We start from the raw sequence: 20,053 nt of genomic DNA, 5'->3' as shown, positions 1-20,053 counted from the left end.
TTAATGTTTCATTTCCTGAATTCAGTTACTGTAAGACCGCATCTTGGTTCTCAGGAAATACACAATAAAGTATTAGCTGTAAAGAGGAATGATTTCTGCAATGTAAGCTCAAATGGTTCAAAATGTGTGTATGAAGGAATGTGTGTAGAGAGAGAAAATGCATTTTTAAAAATATGATAATTGGTGAATCTGGGTAAAAGTAGTATATAGGGATTCTCTTATTTTGGCAAACTTTTCTTAAATATGAAATTTTTTAGGCTTTAAAAGCAGGCAGAAAGGGGCGTCTGGGAGGCTTTGAGTTGAGCGTCAGACTCTTGATTTCAGCTCAGGTCATGATCTCAGGGTCATGGCACTGAGCCCCAGGTCCAGCTCTGAGCTCATACGGGAGTCTGCTTGAAGATTCTCTCCCTCTGCCCCTCCCCCCATTCATGCACACCCTCTCTCTCTAAAATAAATCTTTAAAATATTTAAAAAAAAAAGAAAAGCAAGCATAAAAAAATTTGAGTCAATTATACTTGCTCCTTCTTTCCTTCTCCTGCTGTACCCATGAAGTTGACATGAAACTATCTGACAAGAAGATTCATACCCCATTTTCTAAATTTGCCACAGTGCCTAACAGACAATGCCAGTTTTTGCTTATTAGCTTCTTGGCTTAGAATCCACAAGCAGCTTAGTCTTTTTTTATACCTGAAGTCATAAGCTGCTTTCCATGCCCTTCCCCAGTGAACTATGATGACTTGATACACACTTCATTTAAAAAAAAGCGCACCATTTGGGGTGACCGGTGGCTCAGCTGGTTAAGTGCTGGACACTTGGTTTTGGCTCAGGTCATGATCTCAGGATCATGAGATCGAGCCTGCATCAGGCTCCCCACTCAGTGGGGAGAATGCTTGAGGATTTTCTCTCTCCCCCTCTCTCTGCCCCTTCCCTGCTTGCATGCACACATGTGCCTTCTCTCTAAAATAAATAAATAAATCTTTAAAATAAAATTACCATTTGCTTAAATACTGCTACCCTTTTCTTAACTTAAATCTGATTTATCTTTCCAAACAAACACAGAAGAAAACATACCTCAGTATATAATAAAATGGAATCACCAAGTAATACCAAATTATTCCTCTTCCACATAACTTAGACTTTTTAAAAAAATTTATTTATTTGAGGGGTGCCTGTGGCTCAGTGGGTTAAGCCTCTGCCTTGGGCTCAAGTCACGGTCTCAGAGTCCTGGGACGAGCCCCGCATCTGGCTCTCTGCTCGGCAGGGAGCCTACTTCCCTTCTCTCTCTATCTCTCTGCCTACTTGGGATCTCTGTCAAATAAATAAATAAAATCTTTTAAAAAAAGATTTATTTATTTGAGAGAGAGAGAGAGCCCGAGTGGGATGGGCAGAGGGAGAGAGAGAGAATCTCAAGCAAACTTCACGCTGACAGCAGAACCAAGGTGGGGCTCAATCCCATGACCCAGAGATCACGACCGGAACTCAAACCAAGAGCTGGACGCTTAGCCAACGGGGCCACCAAGGCACCCCCAATGTAACGTAGACTTTAAAAAAGTGTATCCCATAGCCATCATTTCACAAAGCCCTATTCAACTTAATTCTAGGCAAGCCAAACTCTCTCCAAGCTATTTTTCTTGACTCCTGAATTCTCCCCTTTCCCCATCTTCCGCAGTGACATCAGAATCTTTTTCAAAGTAAGGATTTTGACAGGCTCGTTCAGAAATCCTCAAGAGCTCTCAACTGTCTTTGAATAAAATCCAAAGTTTCCAGTTGTATTTTTAGGCCCTCCACTAACTGCATGCCTCCATCACTTAATAGAACTCACTCAGGTAAATCCTTTCAATCAGGCAAACATACTTCCTAAGCACTGCCTATGATTTGCTTGCTCCCATATGAATGCCTTTGATTGATCTTATTTCTCATCTTAAGAGCCTTTCTTCCTTATCTCTCCTATGTAATGCTTTCCCCCTACTTCATAATTATGCTCAAAACTCCAGTGCCTAAGAAGATTTCTCTGGCTGATTTTCCAGTCTCCAATCAATTTAGCCACTCCTGTTCTACCTTAGCACTTTCACACAGAGTTCCCAATGCTAATACTTGTACACTTATTTACCCTGTACACATTCTGTGAGCTATGAATAAATGGATATTCTTCCCCCCCTTAGATGGCAATTTTCAGGCAGAATAGCAAGTCGAGAGGTAAGTACCATAACTATTAACTTTTCCATTCTCATATATCTAACCAGTAACTTAAATAGGATCAATGTTTAATGGCCTGACAACCAGTAATAGAAAATTTTAGAGATATCCACAATCATGAGAAACTCATAAAGAAAATCTACATTAGGTAGCTAAAAAATATACCTACCTTCTATTTCTTGCCCAATAGAAAGTCCAGCCCATTTTCGCTGTAAAATAAAAGAAAGACACTTAAAAATAAAATCAATCAAAATTGGAGAAATGAGAAAAAGAAGGATCTCTATGAACCTCAGTAACAGGAACACATTCAAAGACCAAAATGTGGTTTAGTGTTGTGTGTTGAACTGTGTTCCACAAAAACACATGCTGCAGTCTTAGCCCCTGGCACATATGAGTACAACCATATCTGGAAATAAGGTCTTTGCAGATGCAATCAAGGTAAGATAAGGTCATTATCAAATTAGGGTGGATGCAAGCCAATATGGCCCAGTGTCCTTGCAAGAGGAAAAGAGACAGACAGACATATGGGGAGAAAAGTCATGTGATGATGTTGGCAGAGACTAAAGTGACACATCTACCAGTCAAGGAACATCAAAGATTGTTTTTGAGAAGCTAAGCACGGAACAGATTTTTCTTTAAGGCCTCTAAACAGAGCATGGCCCTGCTGGCACCTTGATTTCAGACCTCTAGACTCCCAAACTGCAAGAGAATAAATTTAAGCCACCCCACTCTGTGATGCTTTGTACAGTGGCCCTACAAAACGTATTACTTATTTATTTAAAGGTTTTATTTATTTATTTGACAGAAAAAGAGAGAAAGCACAAGCAGGGGGAGTGGCAGGGAGAGGGAGAAGCAGGCTTCCGCTGACCAGTAAGCCCAATGTAGGGCTCGATCCCAGGAACCTGGGATCATAACCTGTGGTGAAGGCAGACGCTTAACCAATTAAGCCACCCAGGCACCCCTAGGAAACATATTTATATGCTGTAGTTTACATCTGAACATCCATCAGAAAACATACAAAGCTTGCCTTTGTACAATAAAACTAGTATCACTGAGGATGTTCCTTTGTCCACTATACTGTGCCGAAGGCCTTCGTAGTATCAGGTAACATTTCGGTGTTCTAAATGTACCATGGTTACTTACACTGTTTGTTACAGTATCTCAAAAAGAAAAGCCATTCGGGGCACCTGGGTGGCTCAGTGGGTTAAAGCCTCTGCCTTCAGCTCAGGTCATGATCCCAGGGTCCTGGGATCGAGCCCCACATCGGGCTCTCTGCTCAGTGGGTAGCCTGCTTCCTTCTCTCTGTCTCTGTCTGCCTCTCTGCCTACTTGTGATCTCTGTCTGTCAAATAAATAAATAAAATCTTAGAGGAAAAAAGAAAAAAGAAAAGACTTTCAATTCATGAAAACTAAACTGAAGCTGGTCAGCTAATCTAGTCTGAAACCCAAATAGGGATTTCAATCATTAGATGGTTCTGATTACTCTCTGTACTAGCCAAAGGATTTTCAGGCATTTGCAACTAGTCTTTAGCTTCTCCCAGGTCCAGAATGGTTACAATGGCAAGAATATGCGGAGGCAGGCCAGATTGTGTTTAGGCAGGAATTTAGGACTGGCTTGGTATGGATTCAAAATTAGTCACTACTGATAACACTTCAAAGAACAGTGAGAAAAATATTTTTTGGCTGAAAAGCCACTTTCTGTCTACTCATCAAGCAGAGCGGATTTGGGGGTGGATGGTGAAAAGGCTGCATGGTGAGTGTATGCAACACCTGCTTTCCCCTCTAGCTCTCTCCTCATAGGTTGCTTCTCCCTCCTCTCTGCCCTTTGTGCCTTCTTCCATAATATCCCTTCTCATTTCTGGCCAGTGAGAAATTGAGCAGCATGCTGAGCAAGTCCAGACTTTGGATCAAAGAGCGGCCACAATTAGGTTCAGTACTTCAATCCCAAAGACAGACTCAAAGGATAAAAGTAATAGTATCTATCATATGGGGTTGTTTTGAGAACTAAATGAGCTAATATATGCAAGAGTATCTAGAATAGTACTTGGCCTATTGTATATATTAGGGATTTTTTTTTTTTTAAGCAGAGACAAGAAGAAATAATTAGAAACCCCTTTTCTGACCACCAGAATTCCAGCTCTGCAAAAGTTGACAAACTCTAAAATATTCCAAACATCTAATGTGTAGAAACAAATGTGAAAACTAGTCCTGATAATCAGAGGCATCCAACAGAGAAAAGGAAATTGCCAGTAAAGATGTCCCATAATTTTTGAGGGCTTCAAGAGATCTTTAATAGATCCCTAAAGAGTGTTTGATATCTTTCCTTCAACCTCCAGGGGAATAAATCAATGTTTATTAGCATACTAGAAGGTAGGGGTTGCATTATATTGCCAAGGACTGTGGGATTAGCTGCACAAGTAAGATGATAAGGCAGAAAAGAATACAGACTACTACTTGCAATGCTCCTCAGTTATGTATTGGTGCCTGCAACAGTGCAAGGCAGTCTTCCCACCACAGAATCCTCCAACAATTATAAATGTAAGCATAATCCTTCCACTCTTTAGGAAGACCAGCAAGTTACATTGTACTCTGAGATAGCAGCTACTCATATCATACTCATTAGCGTGACATCATTGCATTTTATTTTTTTTTCTTTTTTCTTTTTTTTAAGATTTTTTATGTATTTATTTGACAGAGAGAAACCACAAGTAGATGGAGAGGCAGGCAGAGAGAGAGAGAGGGAAGCAGGCTCCCTGCTGAGCAGAGAGCCCGATGCGGGACTCAATCCCAGGACCCTGAGATCATGACCTGAGCTGAAGGCAGTGGCTTAACCCACTGAGCCACCCAGGCACCCCCATCATTGCATTTTAAAAAGCACTATTATTAGATGTCAGTTTTATAATTTTTTTCTAGGATTTTTTTTTTTTTATTTGACAGAGAGAGAAAGTACAAGCAGGGAAAGCAGCAGGTAAAGGGAGAGGGAGAAGCAGGCTTCCTGCTGAGCAGGGAGCCTGATGCGGGGCCCTGGGATCATGACCTGAGCTGAAGGCAGATGCTCAACTGACTGAGACACCAGGAGCCCCTATAAATGTTATTTTTATATATTTTTTGTTACCCTATGAGCTAACATTAAAATAACTTGAGACTATCTGATACCTAACTGCTACTACAGCAGAATTTTCTGAAAATTAGAAAAAAAAAAACTCAAGGAAATAAAAGGTAAACATAGTAAAACTCACAATTAAGAATGTATCGTTACGGGTGCCTGGATGGCTTAGTCGGTTAAGCATCTACCTTCAGCTCAGGTCTCTTGGGATCAAGCCCCACGTTGGGAGCCTGCTTCTCCCTCTTCCTCTGCCCCTTCCCCCTGCTCGTGTGTGCAAGTGGGTGCACGCTCTCTCTCTGCCTCTGTCTCTTTCTCGAAAAAATGAATAAAATCTTAAAAAAAAAATGTATCTTTAGGGGCACCTTGTGGTTGTCAGTTAAGCATCCATCTCTTGATCTTGGCTCAGGTCGGGATCTGAGGGTTATAAGATTAAACCCCTATGTCAGGCTCCACACTGGGTGCAGAGCCTACTTCAGATTCTCTCTCCCCGTCTCCCTCTGCCCCACCTCCCTTTAAAAAAAAAAGGAAATATTTTTAAATTCCTTATATAAATACCTAGATGTTTCTCTTCCATATGAATCAATACAGTTCCAGGATGAGACTTGCTTTAAATGAACTGATTTTCTAGGACTTTCAAGAATGGAAGAGAATAAATTAGCCTCTGAGTTACCTGAGGTAAGCTGAATGCGATGGTCCCTGGAACCACTGACGGATGGGTCCTCAGGGTAAATGTGTACCTGTGGTTGGGAGAGGTCCTCACAATCACATGCCTAAAAGACAGAAGCATAGTTGGTGATCCGTGTCATAGGAAATACAAACCATCACTTCCACTGCATGTGCTCATTTCCAACAACTGATGCTTGATGAGTACCAGGTGGAAACATGGCAGGGTGTTCAAAAGTTCTGAAGGAACAGAACTACAGATTTCATTTCTCAAAAACTGTCAGCAATTCAAAATGTTTTACAGGCATAATCTTGGGCCAAGTACAAAACAAGGAGAATCAGGATCAAGTTCGAGAGAGGACATACCAATCAAAGTATCAACACCATTATATTTCCAGGGTATATAAAAGTGAAGACAATGATTTAGAGTCTTAGATATTAAGTAAAAATTAGATGAATTTCCTCTCCTGGGAATTATTTTACACCTTAAAGAGAACAAATGGAGGAGAACCAGAGATAGAAGAACCAGGATATAACAGTCCAAAAAAAGTTAAGTTTTAGGACAATTCATTAAATCTCTGTAGGCTCTCACAATAGTTCAAACAGAATAAAAAATTGTCACAAAATACATCCGCTTTCATACAGATGTCAAATATTTATTATTTTAAGGCATTTTGTGCTAATTCATTCTGCTCAGAAGTTACCCGTAAATAGATAAAATATACTCATCTCATAATAACCTCCTACAACAAGAAATTGCCAAGGACTGTGTGTGTGATAAAAGCTTCAAACTCTATTTTGCAACAGCACTATCTGTTTTGAAATCAGCTTTTAGAGAGCAGCCTGGGTGACTCAGTCAGTTAAGTATCTACCCTCGGCTCAAGTCATGATCCTGGGGTCATGGGATCAAGCCCTGAGTTGGGCTCCTTGCTCAGCAGGGAGGTGTAGGGGGGAGTCTGCTTCTCCCTCTGCCTCTGCTCCCCCCGCTCATGTTCTCTCTCTCACTAGCTTGCTCACTCTTTCAAATAAATAAAATCTTTTAAGAAAATCACCTTTTAAAATGCTATGACTTTTAAAATATTAATGGTTAATGTTTCCATACATGTGATTTTGCCACTACAAGTTCCTTATATCTGCTACATTTCAACTAACTTCATCAAGAGTATGGTGAACATTTGACGAATATAAGAGAATTCCATAAACAGGGGAGCCTGGGTGGCTCAGTGGGTTAAAGCCTCTGCCTTCAGCTCAGGTCACGATCCCAGGGTCCCGGGATCAAGCCCCTCATCGGGCTCTCTGCTCAGCAGGGAGCCTGCTTCCCCCTCTCTCTCTGCCTGCCTCTCTGCCTACTTGTGATCTCTGTCAAATAAATAAACTATTTTTTAAAAATTTAAAAAAGAGAATTCCATAAACAAATTCTCATACTGATTATCTACACCCCAGTTTATACATAGAAAGTTCTGTGTTCAACTTAGCATCAAAGAATTTTTAGGACAAGGAACAATATTACTGCAATCATGTAGTGTAGCCCCTTACTCTAAAGCTGAAAACTAGAGATAATTGGCAATTCTAACTTTGTAAAACTCCTATACTCTGGTTTCTCTTCAGATCGCATAAATCTAACTTTGTAAAACTCCTGGATTTTACAGATAGCTTTTTTTTTTTTTTTTTTTAAATAAGGCTCAGTTAAAATTCTGCCTTACTGTTCCTTATTACCCTAGTCTGCCATCTGGTGGGGCTCCTTTATCTCCTACCTCTACCAGTCTCAGACGCATATATGGGCGGCACTGAACTTGGTAATAGGGTTTTTAGAAGTTCTGGCAGTGTGTGATGATAATAAATAAATGACAACAAAAAAATATGTATAAGTAAATACTTCTAAATACTTCGTTGTGCATCTTGTAATTTTCATGTCTCTTAGGTTATCATAGTAATAATTATCAAAATAGCTAATATTAATTGTACTTATTAATGTACAAAGCACTGTTCCAAATGCTTTATTTATATAAAAGTCAATCTGCCCAACCACCCTGAGAAAGATATTATCACCATCCCCATTCCACAGATTAGGACACAGAGGCACAGAGATGGTAGATGAAACTTACCCATGGTCACCCAGTTCATAACTGACAGAGCCAGAATCCAAACTCAGACAATTTGACTGAAGACCCCAAATCCTAATGACTATGCTATATATGATTTATATAACAAGTATGCTTAGTTCTGCTAAGAAAATTGATAAAAATGAAAGTTATAGATTAAAAGGTATGTATGATTTTTAAAACATATTAATCAATGTTTAACATAGTAAAGATTGAAATACAGTAACTCTCAATTCTTCCATTTTCCCACTCAGCAAGAGGAATTAAAAAATTATTCTCAAGTTTCCTAAAAAATAAGGGCTCTCTAGAAGTTTCTAAAATACCACTTGGCTGGTTAGGAGAAAACAAAATTAGATAGATACTCACTGGCCAGGCTGGAAATCCTTTTCATTCACAACTGCACAGTTAGTTAAAGATAATTCATCTGTAGGACATCTTGCAGCTTGCATACTCTGTAAAAATCAATGATTAAGAAAAAAAAAATAAGTCATCTTTTAAAGATTTTTTTTTTTAATTTATTTATCTTAGAAAGAGCAAACACAACCAGGGAATGACACGCGGAGGGAGAGGGAGAAGCAGACTCCCTGCTGAGCAGAGAGCCTTGACATGGGGCTTGATTCCAGGATCCTGAGATCATGACCTGAGCCGACGACAGACACCCAACCAACTGAGCCACCCAGATGCCCCTAAGTCATCTTTTACAGTCTCAGAGAATAGTTTATGCCTTCTGTCCTCGATTCCTCTTCACCAATCATTTTTGACTCTGTGGTAACAGCAAGCCCTTCCTTTAGGAAACTGTTCCTTCTCCATCCATAGCTCATGCTTTCGTGGGCCTGCCAATCACAGCACACATGCAACCTACAGACTCCAGTTCATCCGTGGGATTTTATATAGACATGTGCCAGGAGAAGGCCTTTCCCTTGCCTCACCACCTCATGGAGGATGACCTTCTGCTCTAAAAAAGAGTGAAACTGGGGCACCTGGGTGGCTCAGTGGGTTAAAGCCTCTGCCTTCGGCTCAGGTCATGATCCCAGGGTCTTGGGATCAAGCCCCGAATCGGGCTCTCTGCTCAGCGGGGAGCCTGCTTTCCTCTTTCTCTCTCTGCCTGCCTTTCTGCCTACTTGTGATCTCTGTCTGTCAAGTAAATAAATGAAGTCTTTTAAAAAATAAATAAATAAAAATAAAAAGGAGTGAAACGATCACAGAGAAAGCAAAGGTAACAGAGACACAAATAGACACCTTGAGATACAGATCTGACAACCAAGTTAAAGCTCTTGAGATGAGTACTGAATATTGGTTATGAACCAATAAATTCTTTTTGTCACTTAACCTTATTTGGCTCGGTTTTCCGTCTTTTCTGAAGACAAGAATTTTGACTGATTCGAATGCAGTGAAGTAAATTCAAGAAATTCAATAAAGTGTATCATGAAAAAATATTTTTAGAAGAGATCCCAAGTGTCATGAGCCACATCTCCTAAGGATTAAGAAAGACTGTCTTCTGGGGCACCTTCGTGGCTCAGTGGGTTAAAGCCTCTGCCTTGGGCTCAGGTCATGATCCCAGGGTCCTGGGATCAAGCCCCGCATGGGGCTCTCTGCTCAGCAGGGAGCCTGCTTTCTCCTCTCTCTCTACCTGCCTCTGCCTACTTATGATCTCTGTCTGTCGAATAAATAAATAAAACCTTAAAAAAGAAAGAAAGAAAGAAAGAAAGACCGTCTTCCAAGTATCTCCCAACAAAGATAACTGGAAGGTTTATTTTTCTCAAAGCAGCAATGCATCTTTTTGATCAACAACTACTTAGCAAAACATTCCTTTATATAACGTACTTAACTAATAACCCTTCAGCCATTCTCTAGAGTTTCCTAGTTAGTGAAATATGACCCCTGTTGTCATCACATGTAGTTTGTGACTAAAGTGCTCATTCTTTAAATCTCAAGCCAAAGCTGATTCTTCTTAAATTTGCCCTCCAAATACAAATGAATAAAGTAAACTAAATTACCTTTTTGCTTTGCTTTTATTTTCACTAAAAGGCTAGTTTCAACAGTTATTCCAGTTGTTTAGAGTAGTGGTCCCTAAATTAGGCTGTGTTCACCAGAAGGATTTGCTGACTGATACCAAATATCAAAATTAACTGCATTTAGAAAACAGACCTCTAAGTAGGTATATTATAAAATATTAAACCAATATTTTAAAGAATAATGAAGTAGCACTTTGGTCTTTGTATATGTTCTACTGTGTATATAAATTATTAGTATGTCGCTTATAAATAAATATGCATACATATTGGAGGTACATGACGAAAACATGTTTTACTTATGGAATTCCTAAAATGTTTAGAAATCACTAATTTAGAACATGAGGTGAATAAAGTCTGGGTCAAAAGTTTGCTTTATGAATGAGACAGTATTTTGTCCATGGTTAGTCTGAGTAGCCATCTGACAAGTATACCAAACTTTTTTAGTTTCCTACCCATCCTGGGATTTCTCTCATCTATAAGCTTCTTCTTCCTTGTATATTTTTCTTTCTTCACTAATACTGAGCCTCTTCCCTAGCTAACTCCTCTCATTTCAACAATTCTCAGCTCAGACATTACCTTTTCTAGAACTTTCTAGACCTTTCCCTCCTCACTAAACTGATACAATAAAGTTCAAATGAAAGCACCTATTTTTATTGTCTGTTTACATATGTGCATGGCATAAAAGTAAGCTTCTCGAGGTCTCAGACTACATCTTGCTTACATGTGTGGTTTCCCAGTACTAGCACAGAGCTTGGAATGCAGTGAGTGCTCATCAAATATCTGCTGAATAAATGAACTTATGGATCAGTACAAATCTAGCTGCAGAATAAACAGTTCAAAGGACAGGTACACAAAGGACATTTCAAGGTTCCTTAGGAAGTGATATAAAATGACATAATGTAAATTATCTAACAGTTCAAAATTGCACAGAATTGATAAAGCCAAAGTAATAAAAAATTTACAAAATGCTCAATCATTTTTTAAAAGATTTTATTTGCTCATTTGAGATATATATAGAGAGAGAGCATGAGCAGGGGAAGAGGCAGAGGGAGAGGGAGAAGCAGACTCCCTGATGAGCTAGAAGCCTGACACATGGCTTAATCACAAGACCCGGAGATCATGACCTGAGCTGAATGAAGGTAGACGCTTAACCATGTGAGCCACCCAGGCGCGCCTAAGTTAACTTTTTCATTTATAAACTTGTTTAGTTCTCAAAGAGTTAGTGTCCTCACATTTATTATCTTACAGTTCTATGGCTCAGGAGCCTAGGCATAGCCCATCTGGGTTGTCTAAAGTCTCATAAGGCTATAATCAAGAAGTCATCTGGAGGCTTGCTTCACTGATCACTGGGACTCTTGGCAGAATTTATTTCATTGCTATGGTGAGACTGATTGCCCAGGCTTCTTGCTGTAAAATATCTACAGTTCCTGGAGAATACTCTCAATTCTTTGCTACATGCCATTCTCAGTATAGCCACTTAGTTCATCAAGCCGTCAAGGAGAGTCAATAGGTTGAGTCCACTAGCAAACTGGAATGTTATGTAACATGATGTAACTATGGAAATGACATTGCATTGCCTTTGCCATAATCCAGTTGTTAGAAGCAAGCTGCATGTCCCATATACCCAAGTTGAGGGGATGACACAGAGGCAAGAATAAGAGTCAGTGATGATGGGAGGGGGTCACCTTCTAGTCTGTCTGATTCATGACATTATTTGTAATACTTTTCTACATCCATCAAAAAAGATTGCCAAGGAGGTAGTGCCCTTCAAAAAAAAGTGAAAAACTCTGTAGAAGTCATCTGGCTAGCCAACCAAAACAGATGCTGTGAGCAAAAGGCCTCCCTACTGGAATCTAGAAGCATCTGTGTTTTTATGATATGCCAAGCGGAGTATCTCATTTTCTCATCAAAATATAAATCCCTATAAATAGTAGCTGTTTACTTACCACAGTAATGCCAAGGGAAAATTCCACAATTTTTCTAACACTGAACTTGCCTCTAGGAAACAATAATAAAACCTCAGCCACTGAAGCCACACAGCTATTACGAAATAAAAATGTGACACTGATAGGCATTTTTATATAAGGTCAGTTGAGTTACTAGAACATTAACCATCTAAAGGCTGTAAAGTGTTTTCACTAATAAGCTGAAATGTAAAAAATTATTAACTCACTGCTGCTTGAAGGAACAAAAATCTCAACCATTCTTTACTGGAAACTTTGATAGAAGTAATTATATCATTACTTGAACGCCTTTAAAGTGCAGAAAGGGAATTTGCTTCTCTTCATAAAAAAAAAAAAAAAAAAAAAAAAAAAAAAAAAAAAAAACCAAAGATAGAAGAATTTAACCAGTTCTCGTCTGGGCAACATTATACAGTTTCCGAATTTAAATAGCATACTTCTATCCAAAGGTCCATTGAATTAATGAAATATATGCTTTATCATTTACCAAAGAGTTCAGTAGGGAAAATTAAGTAGACAAAAACAGAGTGTAGCAGTTCACTAGAAGAACTTATTACCAAATAACTGTCCCTGCCCTCACTGTAACACTCAAGAATCACTGGCTCTTCCTCTGTGGTGCTTGAGGCCTTGCTTACATCTCTCTAGAGACACACAGATCCCCCACAGGAAAGGGAAGTAGGACGAATAACATGAACTTGCCCAGAGCCAGCTCCACTGACAAGTCTCAATCAATTATTTCTTGTCAGATGATCTTTGCTGAAAAATAACATTTTAGAAATGCACTGTTCAATAAAGACAGATATGGCTACTAAAATCAAAATTTAAAATTCCATTCAGTTGCACTAGCCACCTTTCAAGTGCCACATGTGGCCAGTAGCTATCACTGTGGAAAGTTTCACTGGACAGGGCTAGTCTAGGATTATGTGAGAAAAGCCATCAGTGATACCTGTCTTCAGGCCTATGGAATTTCTCTGTGCATAAACCCTGTAATAATTTCTGTTGAAATTTTGAAGTCACATGAGCCTAAAAGTGAGTGATACAGTAGAAATAAGTTAAACATCCTGAAGTTATCTCTCAAAGAGCCTGCAGGGATACTTTTATCTTATCCATTTCCGACCAATAATTATTCACATATAAACCTCCTAACATTCCTTAAGACCTTAAAATTCCTTTACAGATTTATAATGAAAAAGAAAAAAAACATGTTCCCATTTTGTTCTTTTTTTGGGAAGCGGGACCCCTCCCCCAAAATGTAAAAGGCTGGCAACCTTAAGTACAGGCAAAAACACAAGACAGTTTCTTATAAAGTTAATGTGACCCAGCAAGTCTATCCTTAACTTTTTATTCAAGAGGAATGAAAACATGTAGCCACACTTGTACACAGAAGCTTTATTCATAACAACCAAAAACTGGAAAGACACACTAGTGCCTACCAACACATGAGCAGATCAATGAATTGTGGTTCAGCCATACAATGGAACACTATCCAGCAATTAAAAAGAAACTACGGATACATGCCACAACATAAGTAAACTTCAAAAACATAACAATGAGTAAAAGAAGCCAAATGCAAAATAAGAGTTCACTGGAAATTATGTAAAATTCATCTCATATTCAGATGAAATTCTAGAAGAGGCAAAAGTAATCTAGAGCAACAACAACAAATGATCCGTCAGTGCTTGCCTGAGTGAAAAGGACAGCAAAGAAGTATGAAGTAATTTATTGAGATGACAGAGTTGATTTTTTAAAAATATTTTATTTACTTATTTGACAGAGATAGAAACAGCGAGAGAAGGAACACAAGCAGGGAGAGTGGGAGAGGAAGTAGCAGGCTTCCCGAAGAGCAGGGAGCCTGATGTGGGGCTCAATCCCAGGACCCTGGGATCATGACCCGACCCAAAGGCAGAAACTTAACCACTGAGCCACCCAGGTGCCCCAACAGAGTGTTTTATAGGGTTTTTATTTATTTTTTTTTTTTAAGATTTTATTTACTTGGGGTGCATGGGTAGCTCAGTCAGTTAAGCGTCTTCCTTCCACTCAGGTCATGATCCCAGGGTTCTGGGATCAAGTCCCGCATGGGGCTTCCTGCTTGGTGGGGAACCTGCCTCTCCCTCTTCCACTCCTCCTGCTCCTGCTTGTGTGCATTCATTCTCTCTCTCTCTCTCTCAAATGAACTTATTTAATTGAGAGAGAGAGAGTAAGAGTATGACTGGGCACAGGGGAGGGACAAAGGGAGAGGGAGAAGCAGACTACCCACTTGGCAGGGAGCCTGATGTAGGGCTCAATCCCAGGACCCTGCAATCATGCCCCGAGCTAAAGGCAGACACTTAACCAACTGAGCCACCCAGATGCCCTATGAGTGTTTTACATCTTGATTGCATTTTACTGTATATAGGTTATACTTCAACAAAGTTGAGAGATTACACTCTGATTTTTCAATGGCAGTACAATTTAATAATTTCCATTGCAAAGACAGGATAAATGTTAAAACTAGAAAATGGACTTTAGGTGCAAGTTCAAAATGGGGCCCTTATTCCTATATAACAAAGACCTAGACCTTGATACATTCATACTCTTACCTGGTAGAGAGAGATAATTAGGCCTGAAGAACAGACTCCATTCATTCCCCCACCAGTCCTCATCCCAGATGTAGGAAACCTACACAACTAAGAGAATGGTCAGATCCACCTCTAAAAGGCCAGTCCAAGGGTGCTGCCCATACTGGCCTTCCAGCCTGGGCACAGGAAGTGAAAGATGAAGGATAAAACCTACAACTCCAGGGCACCTGGGTGGCTCAGTGGGTTAAGACTCTGCCTTTGGCTCAGGTCATGATCTCAGGGTCCTGGGATCGAGCCCTTCATTGGGCTCTCTGCTTGGCAGTGAGCCTGCTTCTCCCTCCCCCTCTGCCTGGCTCTCTGCCTACTTGTGATCTCTCTCTCTCTCTGTGTCAAATAAATAAATAAAGCCTTTAAAAAAACAAAACCTACAACTCCTTCTGGCACAAACATCCCATACTAACTGTCAGATTGGTAATTCTCCCTCCTGAGAAGAATAAGTAAGGATTTTTTTTTTCTCTGTAATAATTCTTCCCTTAAGAGGCAAGGTGAGCTAAAGTTGCACCCTCCCTCTGGGCAGGCATGGAAAAGTGAGGAAATAGGAAGAAATGTGTACCTACCCACTCGTACACAATGATAATTAAATGATAATTAATCCTCATTTACTGATGCAGAGTAAATACTCAATGAATCTTAGCTATTCTATAACTACGCTAAAGATATTCAGTAATAGTGGGGCGCCTGGGTGGCTCAGTGGATTAAAGCCTCTGCCTTCGGCTCAGGTCATGATTCCAGGGTTCTGGGATCAAGCCCCACATCCAGCTCTCTGCTCAGCGGGGAGCCTGCTTCCCGTTCTCTCTGCCTGCCTCTCTGCCTACTTGTGATCTCGGTCTGTCAAATAAACAAATAAAATCTTTAAAAAAAAAAAAAAAAAGATATTCAGTAATAGCAAAAAAAAAAAAAAAAAAAAATCACAGATACCTAAACCTATATAAATGCCAGAAATAGGGGTGTGGCTAAAAGAATCTCAACTATGCAGCCATTTCAAAAGTCAAGGTACCTCTATGTGTTATTGACAAGGGAAATGTCCAAATTACAGTGCTAATTTTTTTTAAGATATGAAATGTGTAGGGTAATTTGTTTTGTTTTTGTTTTTTTTAAACAAATAAGATATGCACTAAATTAACAGTAGTTATCACTGAGGAGAAACAAGAAGGCATTAGGGAAACAATTTAGACAATTCTAAAATTATTTTTACAATAAATAACACTTGTCTTATGGAATAATTTTTCTTTAATTTTTTTTTTTTAAAGATTTTATTTGTCAGAGAGAGAGCGAGCGAAAGCGAGCACAGGCAGACAGAGTGGAAGGCAGAGTCAGAGGGAGAAGCAGGCTCCCCGTGGAGCAAGGAGCCCGATGTGGGACTCGATCCCAGGACGCTGGGATCATGACCTGAGCCGAAGGCAGCTGCTTAACCAACTGAGCCACCCAGGCGTCCCTCTTTAATTTTTTTTAAGTCTATTTAGTTATTTTAAGTTCTCTCCACCAAACGGGGGGGCTCAGACTCACAACCCCGAAATCAAGAGCTGCTCCCTCTTCTGACTAAGCCAACCAAGCACTCAGGGAAATAATTTTAAAGATGGGAAACTTTTATGTACAAAATTGTTTTCTACAGCATTATTTTAACAGTGATGAACTAGAAGCAACCTAAAAATACTATTTCTAAGTAAAGGCTATGTAAACTACAACATAACCACTTAATTAAATATTATATAATCATCAAACTGCTCATAATATACTGATGGGTTTATATCACGGGAACATGAAAAAAATGTATGTAAGTTTTACTCTACTTTGCAGCTTGGTTTTTTAAAGAATAGCAAATCAACTAAATGGAAACACACCAAAACGTAAAAAACAATTGTGACTGGATAGTGGAACTACAAATGATTTCTTTTTTTTTCATCTTTTTTCCTGCATTTTCTAATTTAACCAAATTAAAATTTTTATCTTAAAGTTAATTGACAGTGGGGCACCTAGGTGGCTCAGTCAGTTAAACATCCAACTCCTGATTTCGGCCTAGGTCATGGTCTCAGCATCAGGAGATCAAGCCCCACGTTAGGCTCCAAGCTCAGTGGTGAGTCTACTTGAGATTCTCTCTCTCCCTCTCCTTTCTGCCCCTCCCCCTGCCCTCTCTCTCAAATAAATAAATCTTGAAAGTTAATTGATGACATTTCATTTTAGACCTCTGTCTGCTTCTGTATAGACAGTTATGACCACACACATTAGGAAAATAACTCAAAGCATGTTTAATAAAGGTCGTTGTCATTATTCACTACATACAAGACACCGCCTCATCCTTTGTGTGTGTTTTTTCTTCATAATTAAATCATGTTGGCTAAACCTAATTTTGATCATGGTATGACAAGGATTTTTGTAAATAAAGAAAAAGCACTTCTAGCAAACTTAGTAAGAAGCTATAAAATATGGTCTGAAACATAGAACCATTTGATAATTATACAAAGAGTTAAAGATTTATTTATATTGGGCAGGTTATATTGGGTAGCATCAGAATGAGCACTAAATCAGAGTCAGTTGACAGAGTCCTTGGCACTGTGAATAATTTCCTCTCCAAGGCTGCATTAATCTGAAAAAGTTCATCAATGCCTTAAAATAAATTACTTAAAAATGTGGAGAAGAACCTGGAACAATATCTAGCACATGAAAGAGACTCAGTAAGTTTTGTTGAATTTTATTTATGTTCTAATTATTTTTTTAAAGATTTTATTTATTTGACAGAGAGAAAGGGAGAGAGAAACAGAGAGCCAGCACAATCAGGGGGAGCTGTAGTCAGTGGGAAAAGCAGGCTCCCTTGTGCAGCAAGGAGCCCAGGGTGGGGCTAGATCACAGGACCCTAGGATGACGACCTGAACCGAAGGTAGCTGCTTGACCTACGGAGCCACCCAGGCCTCCCAAGTATTTGTTGAATTTTTAAATTTTTGGAGAAATACACCTACAAAGTTGAAGAAAATTAATGCCTATCTAAGCAGACAAATACATAAAATCAGAAACTGCTATAAATAGGAAATACACAACGGGTGCCAACTACAAGAGAAAAAAATGTTTAAAGTACTAGAAAAAAGCTTAGCAAAAATGCCGAAGACTCTCATAAAGAAAACCCATGGAAATATATAAGAGAATATCCATATAAACTTAGAGAAATATGATGTTACTGTATGCAATGACTCAATACTGTAAGGGTATCATGAACTCCAAATTAACCTATAAATGTAATGTAATTATAAGCAGAATCCCAATGGATCCTTCGTAAATTCAATCTAAACTGCAACTGCCAAGTAAAATACAGTAGAGGAAATGGGAGGGAATTTTTTTTAATTTGTTAAAGTAGCCAAGTAGACTTTCAGGAAGAACGAGGGAAACTGGCCCTACTGGACATCAAAACATGCTATATGCAGTAATTCAAACTAGATGGTAGCAGTTCAAAACCAAACAGTTCATGGAGTAGAACCACCAACCCAGAAACAGGATTAGATGTACATGAGAATTTAATATACAAGACTGAGAATGGGGGAGTGGGGAGGAACTATTCAATACCGGTGTTGAGACAACCGACTAGCCATTTGGTGGTGGTGTGGGAAGAGTGTTAATAACAATAGATAACATGTTTGGGGAACTTTATTATGAGTCAGGCACTGTTTTAAGAGCTTTACATACCTGCAAGCATTCCAGCCCACAATTCTTTCTTATTACCAAAATCTAACATTACAGTTGACCCCTTGAACTACATGGGTTTGAACTCTACTTCTATGAGGCTTTTGATAAATACATTACACTATTATAAAAGTATTTTCTCTTCCTTATGATTTTTCTTTTCCTTATGATTTTTTAAAGATTTTTATTTATTTATTTGACAGAGATTACAAGTAGGCAGAGAGGCAGTCAGAGAGAGAGGAGGAAGCAGGCTCCCCGCTGAGCAGAGAGCCCAATGTGGGGCTTGATCCCAGGACCCTGAGGCAGAGGCTTTAACCCACTGAGCCACCAGGTGCCCCTATATACATATTTCTTATAATCAAGTAAACTCTATGCCCAACATAGGGCTCAAATTCACAACCCCAAGATCTAGAGTCACATGTTATACCGACTGAGCCAGCCAGGTGCCCCCCTTATGATTTTCTTAACATTTCTTTTTCCAGCATAATTAAGAATACAGTATATAATACACAGAGCATACAAAATAAGTGTTATTCAACCATTTATCAGTAAGGCTTCTGGTAACAGACTATTAGAAGTTAAGACTTTGGGGAGTCAAAAATTTTAAGTGGAATTTCAACTCTCAATGTCCCTAACCCCTGTGTTCTTCAAAGGTCAACTGTATCTGCCTCACTCTAGTTACTGCTTTTGTTTCTCACAAGAAAAATTACTTTTCTCTAAATGATCTTTTAATAGGATTCATTCGGAATACTGCATACTTAGAAGAGAAAAAAGTTCTAATTTTACGGTGAATTACCTGGAGATTGCATATTTTCAATTTATAGGCACCTCCAATATAATTCAAGCACATAATATAGTTCCATTTCATCACCTGCTGACACCCTGATCTTGGACTTCCATCCTCCACAACTGTGAGAAATAAATGTTACTTAAAGTACCCCAGTCTCTGGCATTTTATTATAGCAGCCCAAAGAGACTAAGATAATTTCATATAACATACAATTCATCATTTTGAAGTATACACGTCAGTGGTTTTTACTATATTTACTATGTTGTACAATCATCGCCACTAACATTTCCAGAACATTTCCAGCACACTCCAAAAAGAAATCCTGTACTTATTAGTAGTTAGTCCCAATTCTCCTATTCCTTCACCCTCTGATAACCACTAGTTTAACTCTCTCTATGGATCTGCCTATTCTGGACATTTCATATTAACAAAATCATAAAATCTGTCATCTTCATATGACTGTCTTCTTTCACTTAGTATAATGTCTTCAAGATTTTCTATGTTGCAGCAAGTGACCAGATCATTCACTGTATGAATAGACCACATTTGTTCATCACCTGATAGACACTGGGTTATTTCCACTTCTTGGCTACTATGAACCATGCTATGAACATCCATCTAACAAGTTTATGTATAAACGTACTTTCAACTCACTTGGTCATATACCTAGGAGTAAAATTGCTGAGTCATTCTGTTTAACTTTTTGAAGAACTGCCAACTATTCTACATAATAACTGTAATAGTTTACATTTCCACCAGCAGAGGATAAGGGTTCCAATTTCCCTACATGTGCACCCACACTTTTTCTTAACTCACAAAGCCTAATGGATGTGAAGTGGTACCTCATTGTAGTTTGTTTTTCTGAATGCTGGGCGTAGAGCTAACGCAGGGCTTAAAGGCATCACCCTGAGATCAACATCTGAGCTGAGATGGA

At 39.1% G+C, this 20,053-nt stretch overlaps 1 protein-coding gene across 1 annotated transcript in view; it reads right to left on the bottom strand.

The window, feature by feature from the left end:
* NSF (N-ethylmaleimide sensitive factor, vesicle fusing ATPase) overlaps positions 1-20,053 on the bottom strand; it is a 150,787-nt gene that overhangs the window by 115,005 nt on the left and 15,729 nt on the right. Inside the window, exons 2-4 of the mRNA XM_059147645.1 lie at positions 8,433-8,518; positions 5,972-6,071; positions 2,366-2,405 (exon numbers count right to left, since the gene is read on the bottom strand). Of these exons, the coding sequence (XP_059003628.1) occupies positions 2,366-2,405; positions 5,972-6,071; positions 8,433-8,518 (226 nt within the window). The remainder of the gene's footprint in view (positions 1-2,365; positions 2,406-5,971; positions 6,072-8,432; positions 8,519-20,053) is intronic.

Source organism: Mustela lutreola, chromosome 15, assembly GCF_030435805.1.
Source record: "Mustela lutreola isolate mMusLut2 chromosome 15, mMusLut2.pri, whole genome shotgun sequence".
NCBI lineage: Eukaryota > Metazoa > Chordata > Mammalia > Carnivora > Mustelidae > Mustela > Mustela lutreola.
Note: the sequence above shows the minus strand (reverse complement) of the source record. Positions and strands in the feature narration are given on the sequence as shown.